This window comes from Harpia harpyja, unplaced genomic scaffold (genome assembly GCF_026419915.1).
Source record: "Harpia harpyja isolate bHarHar1 unplaced genomic scaffold, bHarHar1 primary haplotype scaffold_79, whole genome shotgun sequence".
In the NCBI taxonomy this organism is placed as follows: Eukaryota; Metazoa; Chordata; class Aves; order Accipitriformes; family Accipitridae; genus Harpia; species Harpia harpyja.
This window is the reverse complement of record NW_026293420.1, coordinates 107952-128611: the sequence shown is the minus strand read 5'-3', so window position 1 is coordinate 128611 and position 20660 is coordinate 107952. Positions and strand designations below refer to the sequence as shown.

General features: G+C 55.2%; 3 protein-coding genes across 3 annotated transcripts in view; all 3 read right to left on the bottom strand.

Annotated features, from left to right (window-relative positions):
* The window catches only part of LOC128138634 (electroneutral sodium bicarbonate exchanger 1-like), a 151690-nt gene that overhangs the window by 32159 nt on the left and 98871 nt on the right, over positions 1-20660 (bottom strand). The gene's annotated exons all lie outside the window — the stretch shown is intronic.
* Positions 1350-10072, bottom strand: LOC128138636 (electroneutral sodium bicarbonate exchanger 1-like). The gene is made up of 12 exons (XM_052779820.1): positions 10011-10072; positions 9085-9194; positions 7422-7583; positions 6596-6709; positions 6099-6257; positions 5235-5486; positions 4355-4423; positions 3639-3812; positions 3402-3539; positions 2818-2918; positions 2193-2297; positions 1350-1922 (listed from the first exon to the last, which is right to left on the bottom strand). The coding sequence occupies exons 2-11, from the start codon at positions 9106-9108 to the stop codon at positions 2210-2212; spliced, it is 1281 nt and encodes a 426-aa protein (XP_052635780.1). The 5' UTR covers positions 9109-9194; positions 10011-10072; the 3' UTR covers positions 1350-1922; positions 2193-2209.
* On the bottom strand, positions 17542-18970 carry LOC128138640 (rab-like protein 6). The gene is made up of 5 exons (XM_052779825.1): positions 18897-18970; positions 18598-18746; positions 18250-18341; positions 18003-18163; positions 17542-17631 (listed from the first exon to the last, which is right to left on the bottom strand). Exons 1-5 carry the CDS (start codon positions 18955-18957, stop codon positions 17597-17599), a joined length of 498 nt encoding a protein of 165 aa, XP_052635785.1. The 5' UTR covers positions 18958-18970; the 3' UTR covers positions 17542-17596.

The window sequence follows — 20660 nt, the reverse complement described above, 5'->3', positions numbered from 1 at the left end:
AGCACACCTAGCTCACCTCCTTGCTCCTGAGCTGCTCTATCGGAAGCACTGCGTGCAGGACGCTCTGTTCAACAGGCTGTGTCTGTATCTGACTGCCTTGTCCTTGCTACAGCACCGTGTGCTGGGGGAACGCCACGGAGAGCAAGGAGGACGCTTTTTCCCCAGGAGCAACGGAGGGTGCTCAGCTGAGTGCTGCTGCAGGGGCCAAAGTGGGGCAGGCAGGCAGGGAGGGGAACGCAGGAACGAGGGAGCTGGCAGTAACCGGGCAGTCTGGGAGATGCCCGAGAGGCTCAAGAACCCTGTAAGCACAGGACGAGCTTAGAGGAGGTTCAACGTGAGGCCCTGTAACCACAGGTTAACCATCCCCTCCAGATCTGGACCTTCTCTGGTTCCCGAGTTACCCTGCAGTTTAACAGCCTGGCGCAGAGATCCTGACTGGGAGATCACTGTACCTCCAGCAGTTAGGGATCCACCTAACAGTTAACCTGAGCGGGTGCAGGTCTGTGCTGCGCTGTACGCACAACATGGCCTTCAGGCTGTGTCCCTACACGTGTCCCTTGGCCGCAGGATAAACGGAGCTGGTTGACTGTAACAGAGGAGCCTCCAGGCAGCTCCTGCTTGGTACCAGCGATTACGCCACCTGCGCGGCCCTGCCGTTATCTGAAGCGCAGCAAGAAGTCCGCGTGTGAACATCCTTCATGAATAGAGTTGTTTTCTTCTAAGAAAAGTTGTATAACACCGTGAATGACCAAAAAGGAGGAACTTCTCCACAGGCAGGATCTGTACAGTGTGCCAAGGGAAAATCCACCTGGGGTCTGCCCAATGCTGCATGAACGCAGGGTTCCCAGCATCTGAAGGGACCTCAGATTTACTTGCTACCTATGTGCCTCTTCTTGCTGCCTGTATGCCTTCTTCCTGGCTACGCCGCCTCCCAAGATCTTGCCCACCCCCAGCCTACTGGGGGGGGGGGGAATGTTAGAGAGACGGCCTTGATGCTGTGCCAGCACTGCTCAGCCATGGCCAAAACACTGCTGTGTTATCAACAGCTTTCTAGCTACCAGTACAGAGCACAGCACTACGAGGGCTGCTAGGGGGTAAAGGAACTCCAACTCAGCCAGACCCAATACAGAAGGAAAGTGGAGGAACGACAGAGGGGGCAGCCCAGGGACACAGAGCCCCAGGTCTCATCTGGCTGCCCCTGTGACCCTACGGTGTATTCAAAATCAAATACCTGAAGTGCTCCCTTAGATGCAGTTTACAGCCAGGGGACAAGAAGGTGGCAGTTCTGCATTTTGCAGCTCCCAGGCTGATGGCAGAGCCAAAGCGAAAAAAAAAAATCCAAACCAACCAAGAGAGGTAAAACTGGAGCGCAGGGAGCAAATGCTTTTCCTTCAAATTATGCCAGCTGCTCGGACGCTCTCTATGCTGCCCTGCCACAGAGGGCATCCCTCTCGTACCAGTAAGAGACATAAGAGCGAATTAAAGCCAGGACCCCAAACCAGACCAAAAACCCGGTCGTGATGAAGAAGAAAGTGGAGAAGGCATCAAATATAACAGAAAATGATTTTGGACATTCCCAGTTTACATTTGGAAAAAAGAAAAAAAAAAAGAGGAGGAATTAGGTATTAAAAGAAGAGCACTGAAGGATAAAGCGGTAGCAGTCCCTCTACCACTGCAAACCCACACCCCCACACGCACGTACGCACACAGACTTAGCACCACCGAACTCCCATTGACTGTGACGTTCACCTCAGCTTGCTGGTTTAGGGATACTGAATGCCTGAAGCACACCAAGGATAACTGAAAACATCTGCATGGCTTTAATGGGAATCCTCCAACTGAAACAAAGCGCCTTCTCCCTCTGTCTGCGTTGGCACATCCCCGAGTCACGCTCTCACTCCTCTCCTTCAAAGTCAAGATTCCTAAACGTGAAAAGCGGGAGTGGGGAAGGGCGAAGGGAAGAGAAAAAGAGGCAGAGCATCATCAGTGGAAGACCTGCCAGCTGCTGCTGATTCCGCCCTGTTCGGGGGACCACCCCAGCAGAGAGGAGCTGGTTTGCATGCCACGGTCCTCACTGCCTGTTCCCAGGGACAGGCCGTTTGCTCAGCCTTGCCGGCCAAAGCACGGGAAAAGCGTAGGCGTGCGCCGTCGCTTGCAGAGGAGCACGGTCACGTTCATGTGCAATCCTTTACCTTTTTCCTCCCTGGATTCAAAGGGTTTCTGTCTTCAAAGTGAGAGCCTTCCATACGGGCGTTTGTGACATTTCATCCAGGATAATCATCTCAGAAGGATCAGTCCTGCAATAAATATTTTACATAGCAATCCATGATTATGGGAACTGATGCCACCAAGGGCATTAGCATCAGCAAGAGGAACAGCGGGGCCCCGAGAATCAAAGCTCCGCATAAGCGTGGGAGGTTTTGCTGGATGAGGAGTTTTGGGAGGCAAGCCGGGGAGCTGCAGAGCAACAGCTCTGTGCAAAGGCTCTTGCTGGGGTTTAGCCCCGGTCTGGGTTCCTAAGCCACTGCTGCTACAGATCACGCCTGCAACTCCTCATGTTTAAGTACGAGGATCTCCAGCTACCGTAAAGGCACTGATGATGCAAGGTTTGGGGGTCAAACGCGAGCGCTGCAGCCACTCTGCTTGGGGTCAGAGCCCTGCGATCACCTCCTGCAGCCCTGCCCCCAAATTTGGTTTTCCCACCAAGCTGCCTGCTGGTTTCTGTGGGATGCCCCACAAAGAGGCAAGTGGAGAAAACTGTGCCAAACCCCTTCAAGCTAATCTTGCCGGGGGTCCTGGCGCTCCGTGGGGCTTTACTTGTCACTGCGTTGCTTTGGGATATCCACGTCACTGGTCTTCCCCACGCTCAGCTGAACTGAACTTGCAGCAGCAGCAGCTTCCATCGCCTTCTGGGACTCCTGACATAAAAAGGGACAAATCATGTTCTCTGTCTTTGGTCAAAGTGGAGATAAGCTGAAGGCCCAGCACAAACTTAGCAGTCTGCCCTCCCCTTCTGCCCCTTGGCAGCTATAGGTATTAGTGCAGCAGGGTAAAAACCGTTCACTCCAAAGATTTCGGGGCAGGGGGATTGTGTGTTCAAAACACCATTATGAGCAAATCTTGCCAGCAGCAGCAGCAGCAGCATCACCATCTAATAATAATAATAATAACGATAATGACCTTTGGGGAAAATGACTCGTTTTAAAAATTACACCTGTATTCAAGTGTTCAGCTCACTGCTAATGGAGGAAACAAAGGTTACAACGCGGGATCCAGGCTATTGGGATCTATTTCGATCGAGTGCTGATCTTCCCCCAACGTTTCCAGACAAGCTGTAACAGAAACAGGCAGTCTCACAGCCCGAGGGAGATGTCCAGCCCCGAGGACCCAGCAAGCCTTACCTCTCCTTCTTCTCCGGCTTCATTTCTGCCATCGTCCAACTTCTTCTTCCTTTCTGGCATAAGGTCATCCAGAAAGCTGAGCTCTCGCTTTGAGAAGCAGAAATCCATCGCTTTCCGGACAAAGACGAGAGCCAAAACCTTCACGAATCAGAGGGAAGGTGCGGTGAGCTCAGAGACGATGCTACCTCTCACTCCAACGCTGCAAACACCCCGCTGCCGAGCGGCAGCAGCTCTTACCATCAGGGGAAAGATGATGGCGGCACGGGACACCTTGATGGTCCAGAGCAGGACGAGGCAGATCAGCTGGATCGCCGTGAAGAAATGCACCTTTCGCAAGGGCACGTGCCGCAGGTAGATGAAATCCGGCTGGTGTTTCGCCGGCATCCAAACCAGCTTCAAGCGATCAAAGAACTGCAAAATAAAAGGGAAAGCTTGCCACCTTGGGACTGCGGCAAGTTTCTGGCCCCCTCGAGACGGGGAGGCAGTTTGCAGCATCTCGCTTGCCGTCAGAAATCCTGGATCCCACCACGTTCCTCCTGGGAGCAGCACCCATTTTCCCTTCGCTCCATCTATCAACCGGCTTGCCCCTGAGAGCTGCCCACCAAATGGCAACTATTCCACCTCATTCCATTATTAGCATTTCTTGGCCCACTGAATCCCCCAGCGAGGATTTCCACCAGTGGTAGAAACTGCCTTCGCTTTGCACTGAATTCCCCCACTTTCACATAACCAAACACTGACCTGCCCTAAACCCTGAAACAGAGCGCGCTGAACTTGCCTGGTCCTCCCAGCCCTATATACCTCCTGTGCCTCCACCGATCTTTTTCTTACACAGAAGAGTTTCATTGCTTGCTCTGGGAGAAGTTTCTCCCATGCCACTGCTTTTTTCCCTGCTGCTATGGAGACAAAATACCAGGGAGCCGACATGCTGCACGCTGTAAAAGAGTCCATACCTGAATTCCTCTGAGCGACAACACACCCATGTAGAGAAAGACGCCATAAAGCACAGGCATTGGTATAAACTGGGGGAAAAAGAAAAAAAAAAAAAGAAAAAAGAATGCAATCGTTTCTTTTTCTGTGTTGCATTTTCAGTATTATTACCACCCTCTTCCAAAGGCACTGCCTAAAATTGCTTGAAGCTTTCCAGTTTCCATTCAGGGTTAGAGATGGGTCAGATTTTAACCATTAAAGATTTTGTGCGCACGAGTGAGCTAAGGCTCTGCTTTAGGCTGAACTTTGGAGTTACCTCTCATCAGAATAATCCTATTTTCCAGAAAGGTTGGAGGAAAATAGGCCATTTCACCCGTGCTACCCTATGCCGCATTCTGTGGTGGTAGAAAACCACTTCTGCCTGTTCTTGGGGCAACAGGCAAAGGCCACATGCCTCCTTTTAGCCTAGAGACGAGATTACTTTGTGGGAGAAACATGCAAGGAAGCCCACGGGGATGACTTGAGTGTGTTTAGCTCCTGGGAACGGCTGTTGCGGGGCATTTGGGGAGCAAATTGCAACCAGTAAAGGGCTGCCTGTTTGAAAGAGAGCAGATGTGCTGGTCTGAATACGCTCAACTGTAACCCATAAACATGGGTGGGCCTGAAAGACACCCCAAAATTAAAGCAGTTGCGTTGCTCGCTCGCCTCGAGCACACCAAACGGGGGCCTGAAGGGCTGCAAAGCGTAACCGAGGCTGGTTCCCACTGTGGGTCAAGCCCCAAGGGTTGGGATCACCTCCTCCTCCGCTCCACAACTAACTCCTCAGGCCTGCAGAGAGGGGACTGTTTTTCTGTAACCTCCAACAAGCTCGTGGTTGTTGGGTGGGTTGCATTTTCCTCTCACCTTTAACACGGAAGTGAAGAAGACGGAGCAGCCCATGAGCACAAAGATCAGCAAGCTGGTGACTCTCTGCTCTCGTATCCCCAGAAACTTGAGTTGTTCTCCTGGAGCTGAGCAGTCAGACTCTACTTTGAGGCTATTCACGTGGGTGATGGACAGCACGGTCGCAGCCACAAACCAGGGCAGCCCCATCACAGAGCACACCCCGAGCATCACGGCCACCATGAAAAGGTCCAGGTGGTACCCGCATCCTTTCTGCAGGCAGGAAAACAAGAAACAGAGCATCCCATAGCACAAGAGGAAGGACAACATCGCAAGTCAGACTCAAACCCTGCTCGAGCACAAGGCAACTTCTTCAGAATTTAAAACAAGAAATGGAAACAACTAAGGGTGTATGCAGGCTTTGCACAAGCACCTGGCATGACAATCTGGCAGGAGTTCAGACACAATGGATATGGGGAGCTTGTGCGATACATACTTCTCCAAAAAAAAAAAAAAACCACCCAACCCAAAACCACCAAACCATTTTTTTTCACTCACAAAGAAAATTCTACCACTTGCAAGGAAGGTGTGACTCTGAGTTATCCCTGGCAGCGCATCAAAACAATTCATTCCCCGCAGCTGCTGCTGCCATTTTAAAACAAAAGCGCGCTTCTATATTGCTCCAAGATTAATTTGCTCCTCCAGAAGGTTGCTCATCTGAACTGCCCTGTCACTTGCTCCCTGCATCATCATTAATCCAGGAAAGCATCCTGCCACGCAATGTCCCAGACCAATGCCTTCAGAAAGCATTGGGATTAAGAGCTTCTCCCCAGACCTGCAGCCCAGAAGGGGCTGGGGCTGGGGTCATCTCTTGCAGCCCCTTACCTTCAGCTTGTGCTCCTTCCTGTTCACAATAACGGCACTGATCTGGTCCATGAATATCAAGATGGTGCAGAGCAGAGCTGGGATGAGCGCAGCCAACACCGTCCACCAAGGGTTGGGTCCTATGGGGTTGATGAACCACCCACGGTCGTCTCTGGTAGGCTGCAACAAAGCCCACACATCAGCATCGTCTCCCAGCCCAGGCACTCCGCTGGCTTTCATTTTCCCCTCCGTCCCTGTGTCAGAGCACCTCCCAGCCCTGGCTTCATGTCACCCTCTCCCGTGGGCTTCAGCAGTGCCAGTGTCCTCTTTGCAAGCACCTCTAGATACTTCTCCTCTAGGTATCTAGTTTGGGGGCCATCTTCTCGTTTCCAGAAGGAAGCAAGGCACTTGGAGGTGGAAGAGGAGATGGTCACACCACCAGCATCTCCTCCAGACTCAGCCTTGCCCTGCCCCGGCATCACCTTGTGGCACCCCCACGTGCCGAAACACCCCATTACCTTGAACGCGTGGGGGACGTGGAGCTTCGGCGATGGGATCCCAACCATGAAGTCAAGGAGCACCATGATGACGATGGTGAGGAAAACAGCAAAGTCGCTCACTGTGGACCGTACCTGGGGCAAGAAACCAGAGGTGAGAGGGGCATGGCAAACAGGGCCGTAACTGGAGATGCAAGAGTTGCAGACATCCACAACGTTACGGCTGGTTAACCAAATCCCACCACCCCTCTGAGCACATGCAGCCTAATCCCTTGCTTAGATACTGTTGCTGTGTTTGTCCCTGTGAGATCTGGTGTCAGACAATAAAAAAAGGTTAATTAGGCGGACAAGGGTTGGTTTAAGTCAAAACCTAAAAATAATAATAATATTAAAAATAAGAAAACAGATGTCTGCCACTACAACTACACTCACAGCTACAGTGGCAACAAGGCACTGAGGCATCCTTCATTCCTCAAAAGGAAGCTGCTCATTTGAATCTACTTTCCGCTCGAGCGCATAATGCACAGAAGGTAGGGGAAAAAAAAATAAACCACAACCCCAAACCCCAAAACTTTGGGAAACCTGACTTCCTACTACCTGAGGGGAAAAAAAAAATTAAACCCAAACCCCATCAGTCTGGGGCAGGTCGCGAGGCAGGTGGGAAATGCTACGATGATCTTGCACTCATGGAAATCAGTGCGGGACATCCAAGCTCTTGGAGAGCTTGGCCTGCAAGGCCAACGTTTCCCAGCTTGACCAAGGGGTGGCAAATACTGCTTAGTACTCCAAGAAAGCCATTTTGGGAAACGAGTGTGGAGATGGACGCTGGCCACCATCTTCTACCTACTCTGGTTGGAAAGTAGCGGCTGGTTTTAAACTTCTTCAAGAAGCTTGACAGGGCAAAGGTGGCGAAGAAGAGGATGCAGCACCAGAAGAACACGTCAGGCGTGTAGGGGCCGTCGCGTCCACAGGCAGGTCCTTGAAACTCCCCATGCAAATACCGACATTCCTGGAGAAACAGAGCGTCAGGACACAAAGGCAGTGCACGGGCGGCAGGGAAACCTCGCACAGCTAAGGGGTTTGGAGGATCTTGGTCCAAGATCCACGACCCTGTAACTGCTCCTGCCAATGGAGATTTGTATTTAATGAGCAGCAGCAGCTGAACAAGTGACACCTCGAACTACACAGCGGAGAAATGAGATGTGAGGGGACACCATACCACACACCCTCGGCACATCCTCTGCCTGCCATTCAAGCAATTGTGGCTAAAGAAGACACCAGAGGGGAGGGAAACACTGGAAACTCTTGGGGATAGAGAGAGAGGGAACAGGGAAGGAGGGCTAAAGACAACCATGGTAGGAAAGGAGGAGAAGAGACAGATCGTCCCTTCCCAGGGGATGGCTCGCAGAACCTGGCCAAGAGGGGATGAAGGCCACCATAAGAGCCTGCCGTCCTAGGCCCGGGCTCTGCTTCCAGCAACAACAGCCTGAGAGGCTGCTCAGACATGCAAATTTATGCATGTACCTACAGACAGCACTGAATGAGAAAGCAAGGCCTGGGGGGGGCATTTCCCCTCTGCTCAGGGCTGCTGAGGCCAGCCTGTGTGCTCCGTCCAGACCGGGCTCCCCAGGACAAGACTGGGACTCACTGGGGTGAGCCCAGCAAAGGGCCACAAAGATGATGAAGGGACTGGAGCACTCTTCATATGCGGAGAGGCTGGGAGAGCTGGGACCGTTCAGCCTGGAGAAGGCTCAGGGGGCTCTTACCAATGTACACCTGATGGGAGGGAATGAAGAAGAGGGAGCCGGGCTCTCCTCAGCAGCGCCTTCTGGCAGGACAAGAGGCAAAGGGCACAAACCGCAAAACATGAAATTAAAGCTGAACACAAGAAAAAACTTTCTGACTGCAACTGTGGTCAAGCACTGCAACCGGTTGCCCACAGAAGTTGTGGTGTCTCCACCCTTGTAGCCCACTCAAAACCTGAGGGGACACGTCCTGGGCAACCTGCTCTGGGTGACCCTGCTTGAGCAGGAGGCGTTGGACTCGATGATATCAAAGGTCCCCAAAACCTCAATGCTTCTGTGAAAGCCACAGACAGAGATCTCTGCCTCAAGCCGAGAGGCAGCAGTCATCAGCCGACTCAGAGGAACAGGCTGGGAGGCAGCTAGAAAACTGTTCCCAGTTCCTCCCTTGTCATCCCTGCCTCAGCTGTGCAAGCCAGTGCACCGCTTTGTCGAGCTGCCCAGTTCTCATCCCGCTGTGATTCTGCAGGTAACGTTAACACAAAGGAGTTAGACGGGAAGAGCTCTAGTTAACGGCATGGGAACCTGAAAGCACAGGAGAACTTTTCTCCAAACGTGGGCAATGCTGCTTAGATTCTGTCACCTATGGAAGAGAAGGAAGAAGACAAATGGGCCAAAGGGCTACACAGGAATGAAATATGAGGAAGGTGCAAGAGACATCAAAAACATTGATATGTGCCCCGGAAGACTATTTTGTAGTCAACTGACCTGCCCATACCCGACTGTGGGCATGAGGCCTCCGCTCCGACTTCCACTCTTCTCCTCTTCACCGTTTCTTCCACTGCAGCACTTTCTGACACTTCTTTTCTTCTCTTGACCTTCAAAACATTGCAAACTTGGTATTGATAAAATTTGATTTTGACTTTTCTATTTTAGAACAAAAGTCAGACTTAATATACATCCGTATTTCGCAACATTGTCCAGGCTTATACAACAAAAAAACCAAAAAATGACTCAGGAATAAAAGATTAGCTGCCTTATTCAAACAGAAGGTAAGCACTGAGAGGCCATCCAGAGAATTATGCTCAACAGTTTTAAACAAGAACTACTGCTTCCCAGGACATCCTATTTGCTCCAGTTTTTGAGGAGGGCCTAGGAACGTAATGCTAGCAGAGAGAGCGGGATTTTCTCTGGGGGAATTTGGGCAGGACACCTTCACTAATTCACTCCGTCTTCAGACACTTACCTGTATTGAAAACAAACCCACCCTGAGATCTCACTAAACAACAACTTCCCAAAGAAGCTTAACTTTGTTGTTTTCGACACATACGGCACTTAGGAAACTACTTAATTATTCGGCAATATTGACCTCATACAGACTCTTACAGTGAAGAAACCATTTGACAGCTCAGCTCAGACTTGCCAAAAACACATTTAACTGAAGCCAGCACGGCTCTCGCATCCTCAGGCAGGACTTCATTCAAAGTCCGCTGGAATTGACAGGAAGGTTTCCCTCAACTTGGATGGTTCTAGGTGAGAATTCACTCCCACCTTACACTGCCTGCCTGACACCCAGAAACAGGACAACTATAGCATTGCCTAGATATATATTCTGCTTCTCCAGACTACTTGGAATATCACTTTTCAAAAAAAAAAAACCCAACACACAAAACAAAACCACACACGCAACTTACAAGCTCATCACTGCCCTTGTTTACTTCTTTACCTGTAACAGAGGTATTATAAAATCTGGTGAATATTTGGTGACTGGACTTTCTTTAACCAACTTTAAAGTACAGTTTTGCATTGTACCTCACTTCCTGAGAACAAGATAAACGACTTAGAAACAATGCTGGACTTCCATATGATATCTTGAAACTGAAGAACTGCAAATACAGCTCTTTCAGAATTCCTGGCTGTGAATAACACATGCCAGGGGGATGGGGACAATTGCTTTGGACTACTTGTCCATTTGATAAAGGAGATCTGAATATCTACTAAGCGCTCACAAGAAAGACCAGCAGCAGCTTCTCCCAGGGACCAATAATCAGAACAGGAAACAGTAAGAAAAAACACTCAGTTTTCACAACAGAGCAGGTTCAATGCAGAGTCCCACAGAGGTCTCAGCTGGGGCCTGAGCGACCCCAGCTTATAAGCACCTGCTTAAAAATACAACCCTTAAACCTAAGCAGCCCCAGCTCCTTTTTCAGAGCAGCTCAAACTTCTGGAATTCTTACAGATCGCAGCCTCTGGGATTCCAAGTCCCCTCTCAAACTAAAAGCTCCAGAGCTCCTCGAGTGAGCTGGTCAAGGTTTTGCCCACTCACAAAAGCACTTGCCCATCATCTCTGTCTGCCTGACTAGCAGACACAAGCAGACTCCTCCAGGGCAATACGCTTAGGGAAAGTCTCCGTTTCACTTCTAAAGGACCATCCTCTTCACTTGTTTTACATCTTCCCCAGCTGACCAGACTGCTCAGCACCCTGTGCTTTAGTTACTTTGCTGGCTGCTAACTCAAACTTCCCATTTGAGGCTTACCACACAACTGTTACCTCCCACAACCCTCCTATTTACTGTCCCCTGCACACCCAAAGGCCGCTTTCCTTTCTCTGCCTTGCATGCCAGCAGTACCACAGACTAAAACACTCTCCCTTCACTCTCATTTCTCAGGCTTGCCACTACAGTGCCTTCTAGAAACTGAGAGCAGCAGTTATCCTAAAAGTCCTGCTCAGCCCCTCTGCCTGCAGCAGAGGCACGCTCTTGTTTCAAAACAACAGGACAGGTTTGTCACAAACACATCTGAAAGAGGAGTGGCAGCGCAAGGGGAACCTTGAGAGAGAAAAAATCCCAAGAGCACAACAAACAACTACTGCCAGGGAGAGTTTCCAAAGACACTTTCCACATCCACACTTGAGAGCCAGATTGCCAGGCCAGCGAAAGGCACATTGCTAACAGCAGACAGCCCAAGAAATAAGTACATACTTTGAGTACAGAGCGCCACGGCTGTGCTGGTTTTGACTGGGAGAGTTAATTTTCCCCACAGTAGCTTGCACGGGGCTACGTTTTGGATTTGTGCTGAAAGCAGTGCTTACACAGCATCAAGGCCTTTTCTGCTCCTCACACCGCCCCACCAGGGAGTCGGCTGGGGGTGCACAAGAACCTGGGGGGGCACAAGGCTGGGACAGCTGACCCCAACTGACCCAAGGGATATTCCAGACCATAGGATGTCACGCTCAGCAATATAACTGGGGGAAGAAGAAGGAAGGGGGGACATGCCCAAGTAACCGTTAGGTGTGCTGGAGCCCTGCTTTCCTGCAGATTAAACACCTGCCAGACAACGAGAAGCACTGAACGAATTCCTGATTTTGCTTTGCTCGCATGCACAGCTTTTGCTTGACTGATTAAACCGCCTTTATCCCAACCTGCGAGTTGATTCACCCTTCCGATTCTCTCCCTCCTCCCACTGCAGGGCAGTGAGCGAGTGGCCGTGCGGGGCTTAGCTGCCGGCTGGGCTTAAACCACTACAAAGGCTCTAGAGCTTCTCAGGTGAACACTTTAAACAAAATTTCAAAATACCGCCAGTAAAACCAGCCTCTTTTCCCACTGAAGCACGAAATCCACCCACGGCAGTGAAACAGGAGCACTTTTTACAGCTCCCGTTACTCTCTCAGGCCGATGCTCAGCCTGTCCAAGGGCAGCAGCCACTCGGAAGGGACCGCTTTCATGCTCGGTGAAAGAAGGCAGGAAAAGAGCAGCCCCCACCGTCTGAATTCAGGGTCTCCTATGAACTCACTGCTACCTGCAGTCACCAAACTGCAGGCTGTAGCTTCAACGTGCTCACCTGCCAGATTTTAAGTGCGTACACAAGCCTGCCTGCAGGAAGAAACCCGGTTTCAGGCAACCGACAGGGACCTGCTTTCGAGGACGTCCTCCTTTCTCCCAGCCCGGGGAAGGAAGCAGGAGAGCCAACGGGACGGGACTGCTCTGGAAATGCCGCTGCCGACCTCCCTGAAGCCTGACAGGCCTCTTGCCCCGGGGGCTGCCAAGAACGCCCGGGCAGGACTGTGTCGCAGCCCGCCACCGACGCCGGGCTGTGAGGGACACCCCCGGCGGCTGCGGCTCCCTGCGGGGACAGCCGGCAGAAACTCCTTTCTCTCCACAGCCGCACGTCTCCGCGGTGCCCGCCGGCCTCCGCCGGACAGCCACCAGCGGCAGGCAGTCCCCTGCTGCCCCCGCAGCCCCGGGGGCGGCAGGGAGGGGCCGGGGCTGGCCGGGCCTGCGGGGGGAAGGCCGGGACCCGGCGCCCCGGCCTGCCGCGAGGGGAGATGCCGCCACCGCCGCCGCCGCCGCCTCAGCCCCGCTGCCGGCCTGCGAGGCCCCCGGGCAGCCCCGGCGCTGGCGACCGCCGGGCAGCCCACCGCTCCACGCACGGGGAGGAGCCCCCGCCACGGCCACCGGCCCCGCCGCGCCCGCCGCCCGCCCTTGCCTCAGGCGGGGCCGGGCCGCGGCTGCGGCCGGAGCGGAGCCGAGGGGAGCCGAGGGGAGCCGAGCCCAAACGAGATGACCCGAACCGAGCCGAGCGGAGCCGAGGGGAGCCGAAACGACATGAGCCGAGGGGAGCCGAGCCCAAACGAGACGAGCCGAACCGAAACGAGCGGAGCCGAGCCCAGCCGAAACGAGCGGAGCCGAACGGAGCCGAGCCGAGCCGAGATGAGCCGAGCCCGGCCCGGGCGCCCCCTCCCTCTGCTCCAGCTCCCCACGCTGCTCTGCACTGGCTGCTGCTGCTGCTGCTGCGCTGCAGAGGCAGCTGCATTTTGGGGCTTGGAGCGCTTTGGGTTCCAGCGTGAGCCCGAAGCATCAGAGGAGTTGGCCTGTACCTCGTGGCAGGTCTTGCAGCTGCTTTCAGGGGGGTCTGGGCTCTGCCCAGGCCTCTCGAGTCAACGTTAACTCTGGTGCCTAATGACAGTATGCTGGCAGTGGCCCTGGTAGCTCAGCCCTTTCTCTCCCAAATTGTGATGATGTCAGCAGGTTTGCCTTTTCTTGGTCTAGGCACCCTTCACGCAAAGATTCCCAGAGATTTTTTCATCCCTCCCCTACACACACAGTGGGATACCTGGAGGGCCACAGAAATGCAACAGCAGCAGCGTTAGGCTCTTCTGGGGTTTGGGGGAGGAAACACCCTCATAGATAGCTGTCGGGAGCCTGTCTGGCAGCCACCTTTTACTTCTCAGACACACACAACCGACAAGCTCCGATGGTCAGTGACCTAGCCGAGCGATGATCAAAACAGAAGGCACTTTTTCTCCCACGAAAGCCTAACAGCGACGTTTGTAAGAAAAACAATGTCCCCGTTCGTTCTCTTGTGCCAAACACAAAAACGGATTTTGGTGTAAAAGAAGAGGCTCCTAAGGAACTAAATAAAAACCTAAACACAGAACGTGGGGGGCAGGACAGTCAGCATTTCCCTCTGCCCTGTAAAGTGCATCCTTTCCATTAAAATGAGGAGTTCCTCTTTGTTGAACCAGGAGGCAGTCAGTGCTCACCGGCTTCTGACGGCAGCCCTGCCTGGGGAACCCGGCTCAGACAAGCGCTTGCACCACTTTGGTGCTGCTCGGGAGCAGCTGGACTCCTCCTGCCTCTCAGGAAATGCCTGGATCAGAAATGAGCTCAGCCCTTCTACTCTGCCTGGGGAGCTGCCCACTGGAAACTGGAGCGGTGTTTTTCCAGGAGGAATCCTCTTTTCTGATTGCTTTTCCTCGCAGCTCGTGTACCTGGGCATCTAGGGTCGAGGTAGGTTTTCCATCCCACTTCCTCATGTCCTCTTCACGGTCACGCAGGTAAAACCACAGGGTACACCATGGCGTGTACCTTCTATCTCCTCTCTCGTGAGCAGAGGAACGCTTACTCCTCATAGCTGCGACGCGGGCCCATACAGGCGGGGAGAAGGACATAGCCTCTTTGAATTGCTGGAACTCCCGGGACAGTTCCTCTACAGCCGAGACCCGGGCTCGTCGGGAGGAAGAGAGACTACCTTGGTATTGCGGGAGTCAAACAGCCACTTCATCCACTGTTTGTCCCTCGCCTTCTTTCCGGGACATCACTGCCAATGAGTTGGCATATGACGCTGGTGCACGTCGTAGAAACTTCTGCCACATGGGTTGTGTGCATTGCACTGCATCTGGATCTGTGGGTGACTGCTTGTTATCCGGATCATTATAAATCACCTCCAGCACAGCTAATTCCCTCAGGTACTGGATACCTTTCTCCATGGTCGTCCACTTGCCTGGGTGACACATAACATCTTCCTTGAAGGGGTATTTTTCCTTCATGCCTGACAGAAGTCCCCTCCAGAGGCTGAGGGCTCGTGTCTTTTTCCCAATCGCCTTGTCAGTTGCCCCTTCCCTAGACAGGGATCCCACCTGCTTGCCTTCCCTACCCTCTAATTCCAAGCTACTGGCCCATTACCCCAGCATCGGAGCAGCCGGGTAACAATGTGCTCACCTGGATGGTGGCTGAAATCCTTTCGTGTATCTTGCAGCTCACTCAGGGACAGGGATCGGGTGATTATCTCGGGTTCTGCCTCTTCGTCCAGTTCTCATGATGACCCTGGTTCACCTTCATCCCTCGCTAAGCGAACCGATTTCTCCATGTATTTCTTTTTCTGCATAGGGGCCGCTGACACCGGCACAGGTTGGTTCTCCGGTTCAGTTGCGGCGCCTGTCGCCGGGGTTGGTTCGGGTAGCTGCAGTGCTTGTCACGAGGGTCGGAATAGCTGCGGTGCCTGTCGGTCTGTTTTGCCTCCCTTCCCCCTGAGGGTGCCGCATAATATGGAGCAGTGGTTGGTAGATACTGGCCAGGGCCCAGCACAGTGCGGTAAGTTGTGCATCTCTGGAACAGGCACCGCATTTTCCTTTCCAATATTCTACCACTTCACCAGGGTCCTGTAGCTGTTTGGGAGTGAAGTTCCAAACCACTGGAGGTGAGAAGTCCTCTAGATACCTGCCCGTTTTCTCCCACATGCCACGCCACCCGTGACTCTTCAGCCTTGGGGCAGCTCTCTGGGTGGTATTCTTAAAAAACTTTTTTGGAGCCCTAAACAAGACCTGAAACACATTCGGGAGACATAGCAAGACGAGCATGCTGGCTTGAACATCCCAGGGATATTCAAACTTCTCAAAAGCTGCTGTAATTAGCCTGCAGGAGAAAGTATTGGCCCCAACTTCCCCCCAGATTGGGTGCGATTCCCAACAAATTCGGAGAGAGGGCGCCCGAGGCACGGGAATGACATCGGCGCCGCACCCAGCTCCCAGCTTACCCTCAGGACCCGTGACGTAATCCTTTTGTAAGTCGACGTCACCCAGGACAGCAAAATGACAGTCCTGAGCTCGCGCCCGGAGGTGACAAACATCACCGCCGGGAACGACGCTCCCGAGCCGTGCCGCTCCCAGGGCAAGCCCAGGCACCGCTTCACGCGTGGGACGTGCCGTCCCAAGAGCGGGGCTAGCCCAGGGGCAGCGGGGACAGGCTGGCCAGCAGCGCCGAGCCCGAGGCAAAGTCTGCCGTGGGTGCAGCCTTAGTCCTGGCTGGCCCTCGGCGCCTCTGGAGAGCGCCGGAGCCACGAGAACCGGCTCGCTCCCTTTGCATCGGTGTCCTTGCCACCGGGGCAATCGCTGCCAGAGACGCGGGGCCCCCCGGGCCGCTCCCCGGCCCCTGGCAGTGTCCCTCTCCATCTGCCCGCCCGCCCCTGCCGTGGGCAGGAGGTCTCCGCGCCCGCGCTCCCCCGGACGAGGAGCTGCAGCGCCCGGTGCGCGGTGCCGAGGGGCCGGCTCCTGCCCACCATCACCTGCGGCTGGAGGAGCCGCACCGCGCCCGCAGGCAGCGCTGCCCGCCCTGCCCGCCCATGCCGCTGCGCCCGACCGCCCCCGCTCGGCTCGGCTCGGCAAAGCTCGGCTCAGTTCGGCTCCACTCGGCTCGGCTCGGCTCGGCTCCGTTCGGCTCCATTCGGCTCGGCTTCGCTGGGCTTGGCTCCGCTCGGCTCGGCTCGGCGGAGCTCGGCACGGCGCCGGAGCCCCCCCCAAGGCGAAGCGGTCAGGATGCTGACCAAGCAGGAGCTCTCCTTCGGCGGGTCCCGGGACGTCCCTGCTGAGCTCAGCCGAACCCTCCTCGCCGGGCAGCAGCTGGCAGGACAAAGAAACCCGGGTGGGCGCAGGACAGAGACACGGCGAGAGCGACCTGCCCTTCCCGGGAAAGAGGAGTCAGCGATGGCTCTCCCGGGACTGATGTCCCACGCCCACCCGTGCCTCTGCACCGAACAGGCTGGAAAAGGTCCCTGGCTGCTGATCCCCAACGCGCTCCCCCGCAGGAGCTCCCCGGACCCCGCTCGGGGCACCAGGGCTGGGCTCAGGAAGGAGTTTTTTTGGCAGAGGTCCCGGGGGGGTTTGGCCTCCCTCTGCAGCACTGAGCACAGCCCCTTGCCGGGGTCCTCGGGGCCATTTCTGGCCAGCGAGTCCCTGCTGTTGCAGGAGCAGGAGTCCAGCTGTGCCCTCCAGCCCTCCGCCTCTCTTCCCTGGGCCAGCTTGGCAGGGGAACCGCACGGACCTCCACGTCTCCGGGTCACTTGGGGCTCTTCTGCCCTCTGCAAAACAAGGAGCCTCAAGGAAGCCGACTTTTCCCTGGGGCTTTTAAGCTGGCACACTTCGGTGGGGAGAAGAGAAAGCCTGGGGGTGTGTGGGGGTGTCTTATCTATCTATCTAAACCTGCTGGGAGGGAATGAAGATGAGGGAGCCAGGCTCTTCCCAAGAGTGCCCACTGAGAGCACCAGAGGCAACAGGCACAAATTAAAACACATGATATGCTCCAGCTGCACATGAGAAAACAACTTTTTCCTGTCCCGGTGGTCAAACACTGGCACAGGTTGCCCAGGGAGTTTGCGGAGTCTCCGTCCTTGGTGACGTTCAAAACCCAAGGGCACACTGTCCTGGGCAACCTGCTCTAGGTGAGCCTGCTTGAGCAGAGGGGTTGGATGACCTCCACAGCTCCCTTCCAACCTCCACCCTCCTGTGCGAGTCTGTGCTTTGGTTCCACTCCTAAAGCACCTGAACTCAGCCCTGATGCCCGCGGGCAAGGATGCTGGGGCAAGGCACGATCCCAAACTCCTCCCCGAGGGTTCATCACCAAGCAACAGCTCCCCACTCCAGAATATCGTATGGCAGACACACTCAGAAGAGAGAAAAGATCCTTTTATTGTGAACATCAACTGCGGCGGGGGGCGGGCCCGGGAGTCACAGGGCTTCAGCCAGTAACAGGGAAACGGCACCTGCAACGACAGAGCCAGAGAGCACTGATAAACCCACAAAGGCAGGAATAGGCATGACTCGGTTGCCCTTTCTTTGGGAAACACCATTGACGAGGAATTGTTCGTAGCCCAGAAGAGAGAGCTATGGCTGGCATCGACCAGGGGACGGCTCTGGCGCCTTATCCCCACGGGTAATGCCCTTAGAGACCTGCACGTGTGCAGAGATGCACAGGGCCCCCGTGCCACGCAGCAGGGCTCGATGGGGAGCCCCTGGGGAGCGGCCACGGAGTTATTTCCAAGCCCTGCGCAGCAGCGTCCCTTGCCAGTGGGTCGGACTGACTTGGAGCAGCGCTGAGAGTTGGGAAAGATGGGCAGCAGAGCCTGGTACACACCTGGGCTTCTTGACCTGCTGGACCTTCCTGCTTCTTTTAAGTCCCCATCTCTTTCTCTCTTCCTTCTTTTCTTTTCTCGTTGGCATTCCTTCTCCTCTGCCCAGGCCTTGTTTCTCTTTCTTTTCTTTCGGTTTTCCTTTTCCTGGGGGGAGCCTGCAAACCTTTCCATCCCACAGTATGATTAGGTAGGTAAAGCCAGGAGCAACTAGAATCACTTCTTGATTTACCCAAAGCTGACTCATTTTACCTTCTTTCCTCTGAAAGGCTCTTTAGTCCTTCTGTGCATCCCAGGGAGTCTACTGTGGTCCCTGGGGTGCTTGGAGCCAAAGCAACGGGTGCCTACAACAGAAATGTCAGAGTCAGCAGGTGGCAAGGGGCACCCTGGAGTCACAGGCGACTGTCTGGCAAAACGCTGCCTTAGCCCTACAGAGAAGATCCCTTTGGCTGGTTTGCATTAGCCCTTTCTTCCAAGGGCCTCGCTTTGGAACACAGGGTTCACACGGGTGTGTGACACTCGGTTCGTTTCTGGCAGCTCAACAAACACGGGGATACCGTGTCTCGGGTAGGAGGGTAGCTCCTGATGGAGCTGCCATACCTCTGCCGTTTCGGACTCCACCACCGCGTCTCCCCCAGCTTCTTTGAGGACGTCCAGCAGAGAGGCGGGTGCTGCGTGCAGCAAGGCTTCTGCCTGGTGGTCCTTGTCTGCTCCGCCTGCAGGGCCACTTTGCTCTTCCAAATGCAGGTCTAGAAAGGAAAAGCATGTGCAGCAGCGGGACTCCTTGGAAGTAAAGCACACCTAAAGCAAAACCCACCCAAAGCCCTACACCAGCTGTCTTCTCGACGTTGAGGTTTCTGGTACCTCAGGCTGTGACAGCCCTCAGTTCCTCCTCGTACCTGTGGCTCCGTCCATGGGTGCTGGCGACTCCCCGGCTGATGGACAGGAGCGGCCAGCCATCTCCTCCACAAAGATATCACCGCAGTTCTCAATGAGAAACGCCACCAGCACGTTCACCTGCACACATCAAACCCTCGGTCTCAACCCAGGTGCCTGAAAATGTATCACGCAGCCTTTCCCGCTCCCGACCCTTGCCTCTGCGCAGGTGGCTGTGGTTGTGGGGCTGCTCTCGCAGGCAGCCACCCCACCAGCATTTGCTCACGAGAGGAGGCAGCCAGGGACCTCTGAGCAGCCAAGCTCGCATGGGCCGGCAAGGCTGCAGCCGGCCGCTCAGTCCAGCGCACCTTCTCGGTCACGGCCAGCATGGCCTCGAGGGGGAGCAGGTCCTCGTTAGGTGGGCTCAGCAGATTTGGCCCAAGGCAGATGGCCAGGTTGCTGGCGGTCATTCTGCTGCTGGAGGCGTTGTGGCCGATGTGCTGGAGGAGGGCCAGCAGCCGCTTGAGGAGGAGGAGATTAGCTCCAGGCAACTTCTCGGCCACCCTGAGGGAACAGGAACTCAACGTTAACGGAGCCGATGTTGCCCACAGCCGTCCCCGAAGCTTGCCCAACGCAGGTGGGTTGCGCAGCTTTCCAGGTGCTCTCAGCCAGCGGTCAGTGCTCCTGCGCTTCAGGAAGGAAGCACGGCGTTGCTTCCCAGCTCCTCATTTCACCCGAGCCCAGGCAAGGGCAGGCTCCCTGTCCATGCCCTTTCCCCCGCAATCTAAGCCCACCCCAGCAAAAGCAAGCTGTCAGAAGACCGGGCTTTTTGAGACCGTCCCTTTTCAGGCAAGTCCCAGGCCTCTACCAGTCCCTCCTCAACAGGCAGGCTGCTGCCCACGCTTACACTTTCAGCTCTTCAACCTTCTCCTCCTTGCCGCTCTTCTGCATCGCTGCCATCCAGTCCTCGTAGAGGTCTGTCACCAGGAGCTTGGCGGGGATGCTTTGGAGGAAGTCCTGCAATGCCAGGGGCTCCAGGTGAGCCTCTGAACACTCCAGGCCAGGCAGGAGCTCTTCCAGCTGCAGGTCAGAAGCGCTCACCTTCAAGATGACGGCCAGCAGCAGCGCAGGCTGGCTGCCCAGGTCGACATCTGCACCGTGGTCCAGGGCCTCCCGCAGCTCACGAAACTCTGTCCCGCTGGCAGCTCTTCGGAATACCCCTTCCGTCGACGGTCCTTCCTTGTGCAGGACAGCCAGCATCTCCTGCAGGAGGGCCAGGAGGACAGTTGCTTGGCTGAGAAGCTGCCTTCCAACAGCAGTGACCAAAGCACTGCCCCAGATCCTGCTCCCTGCCCCCCCCAAAGGGGCTGGCACCAGAAGCGTCTTCTGGGGGTGAAGGGCCCAATCCCCCATCCCCAGAGCTCCTGGGGACACCCATCTCCCCTCTGGAGCAGCCGGAGGGAGGGCTGGGGACCCCGTGCCCAGGCTGGCTTACCTGGATGGGCTGGGGCAGGGAGCCGTCCTCCCCGCACAGGGCTGCCAGGGGCTGTCCAAAGAGCACCCTGCTGCAGCCGGAGCCCGCCTGCCCTGGCGCCTGGGCAGCGGCCGGGGTCCTCCGCAGAGCAAAGGGCCAGGGCAGCCCCATCCTCCTCCTGCTGCTGCCGCTGCTGCTGCTGTTCCCTCCTTCTGAAAAGGAAAACGGAGCAAGAGCGCGTCAATGGAGACAGCCGGGCCAGCACTCCCGCAGCCTGCCCTGCCTGCAGCACGGTGCTGAGCGGTGCGGCAGG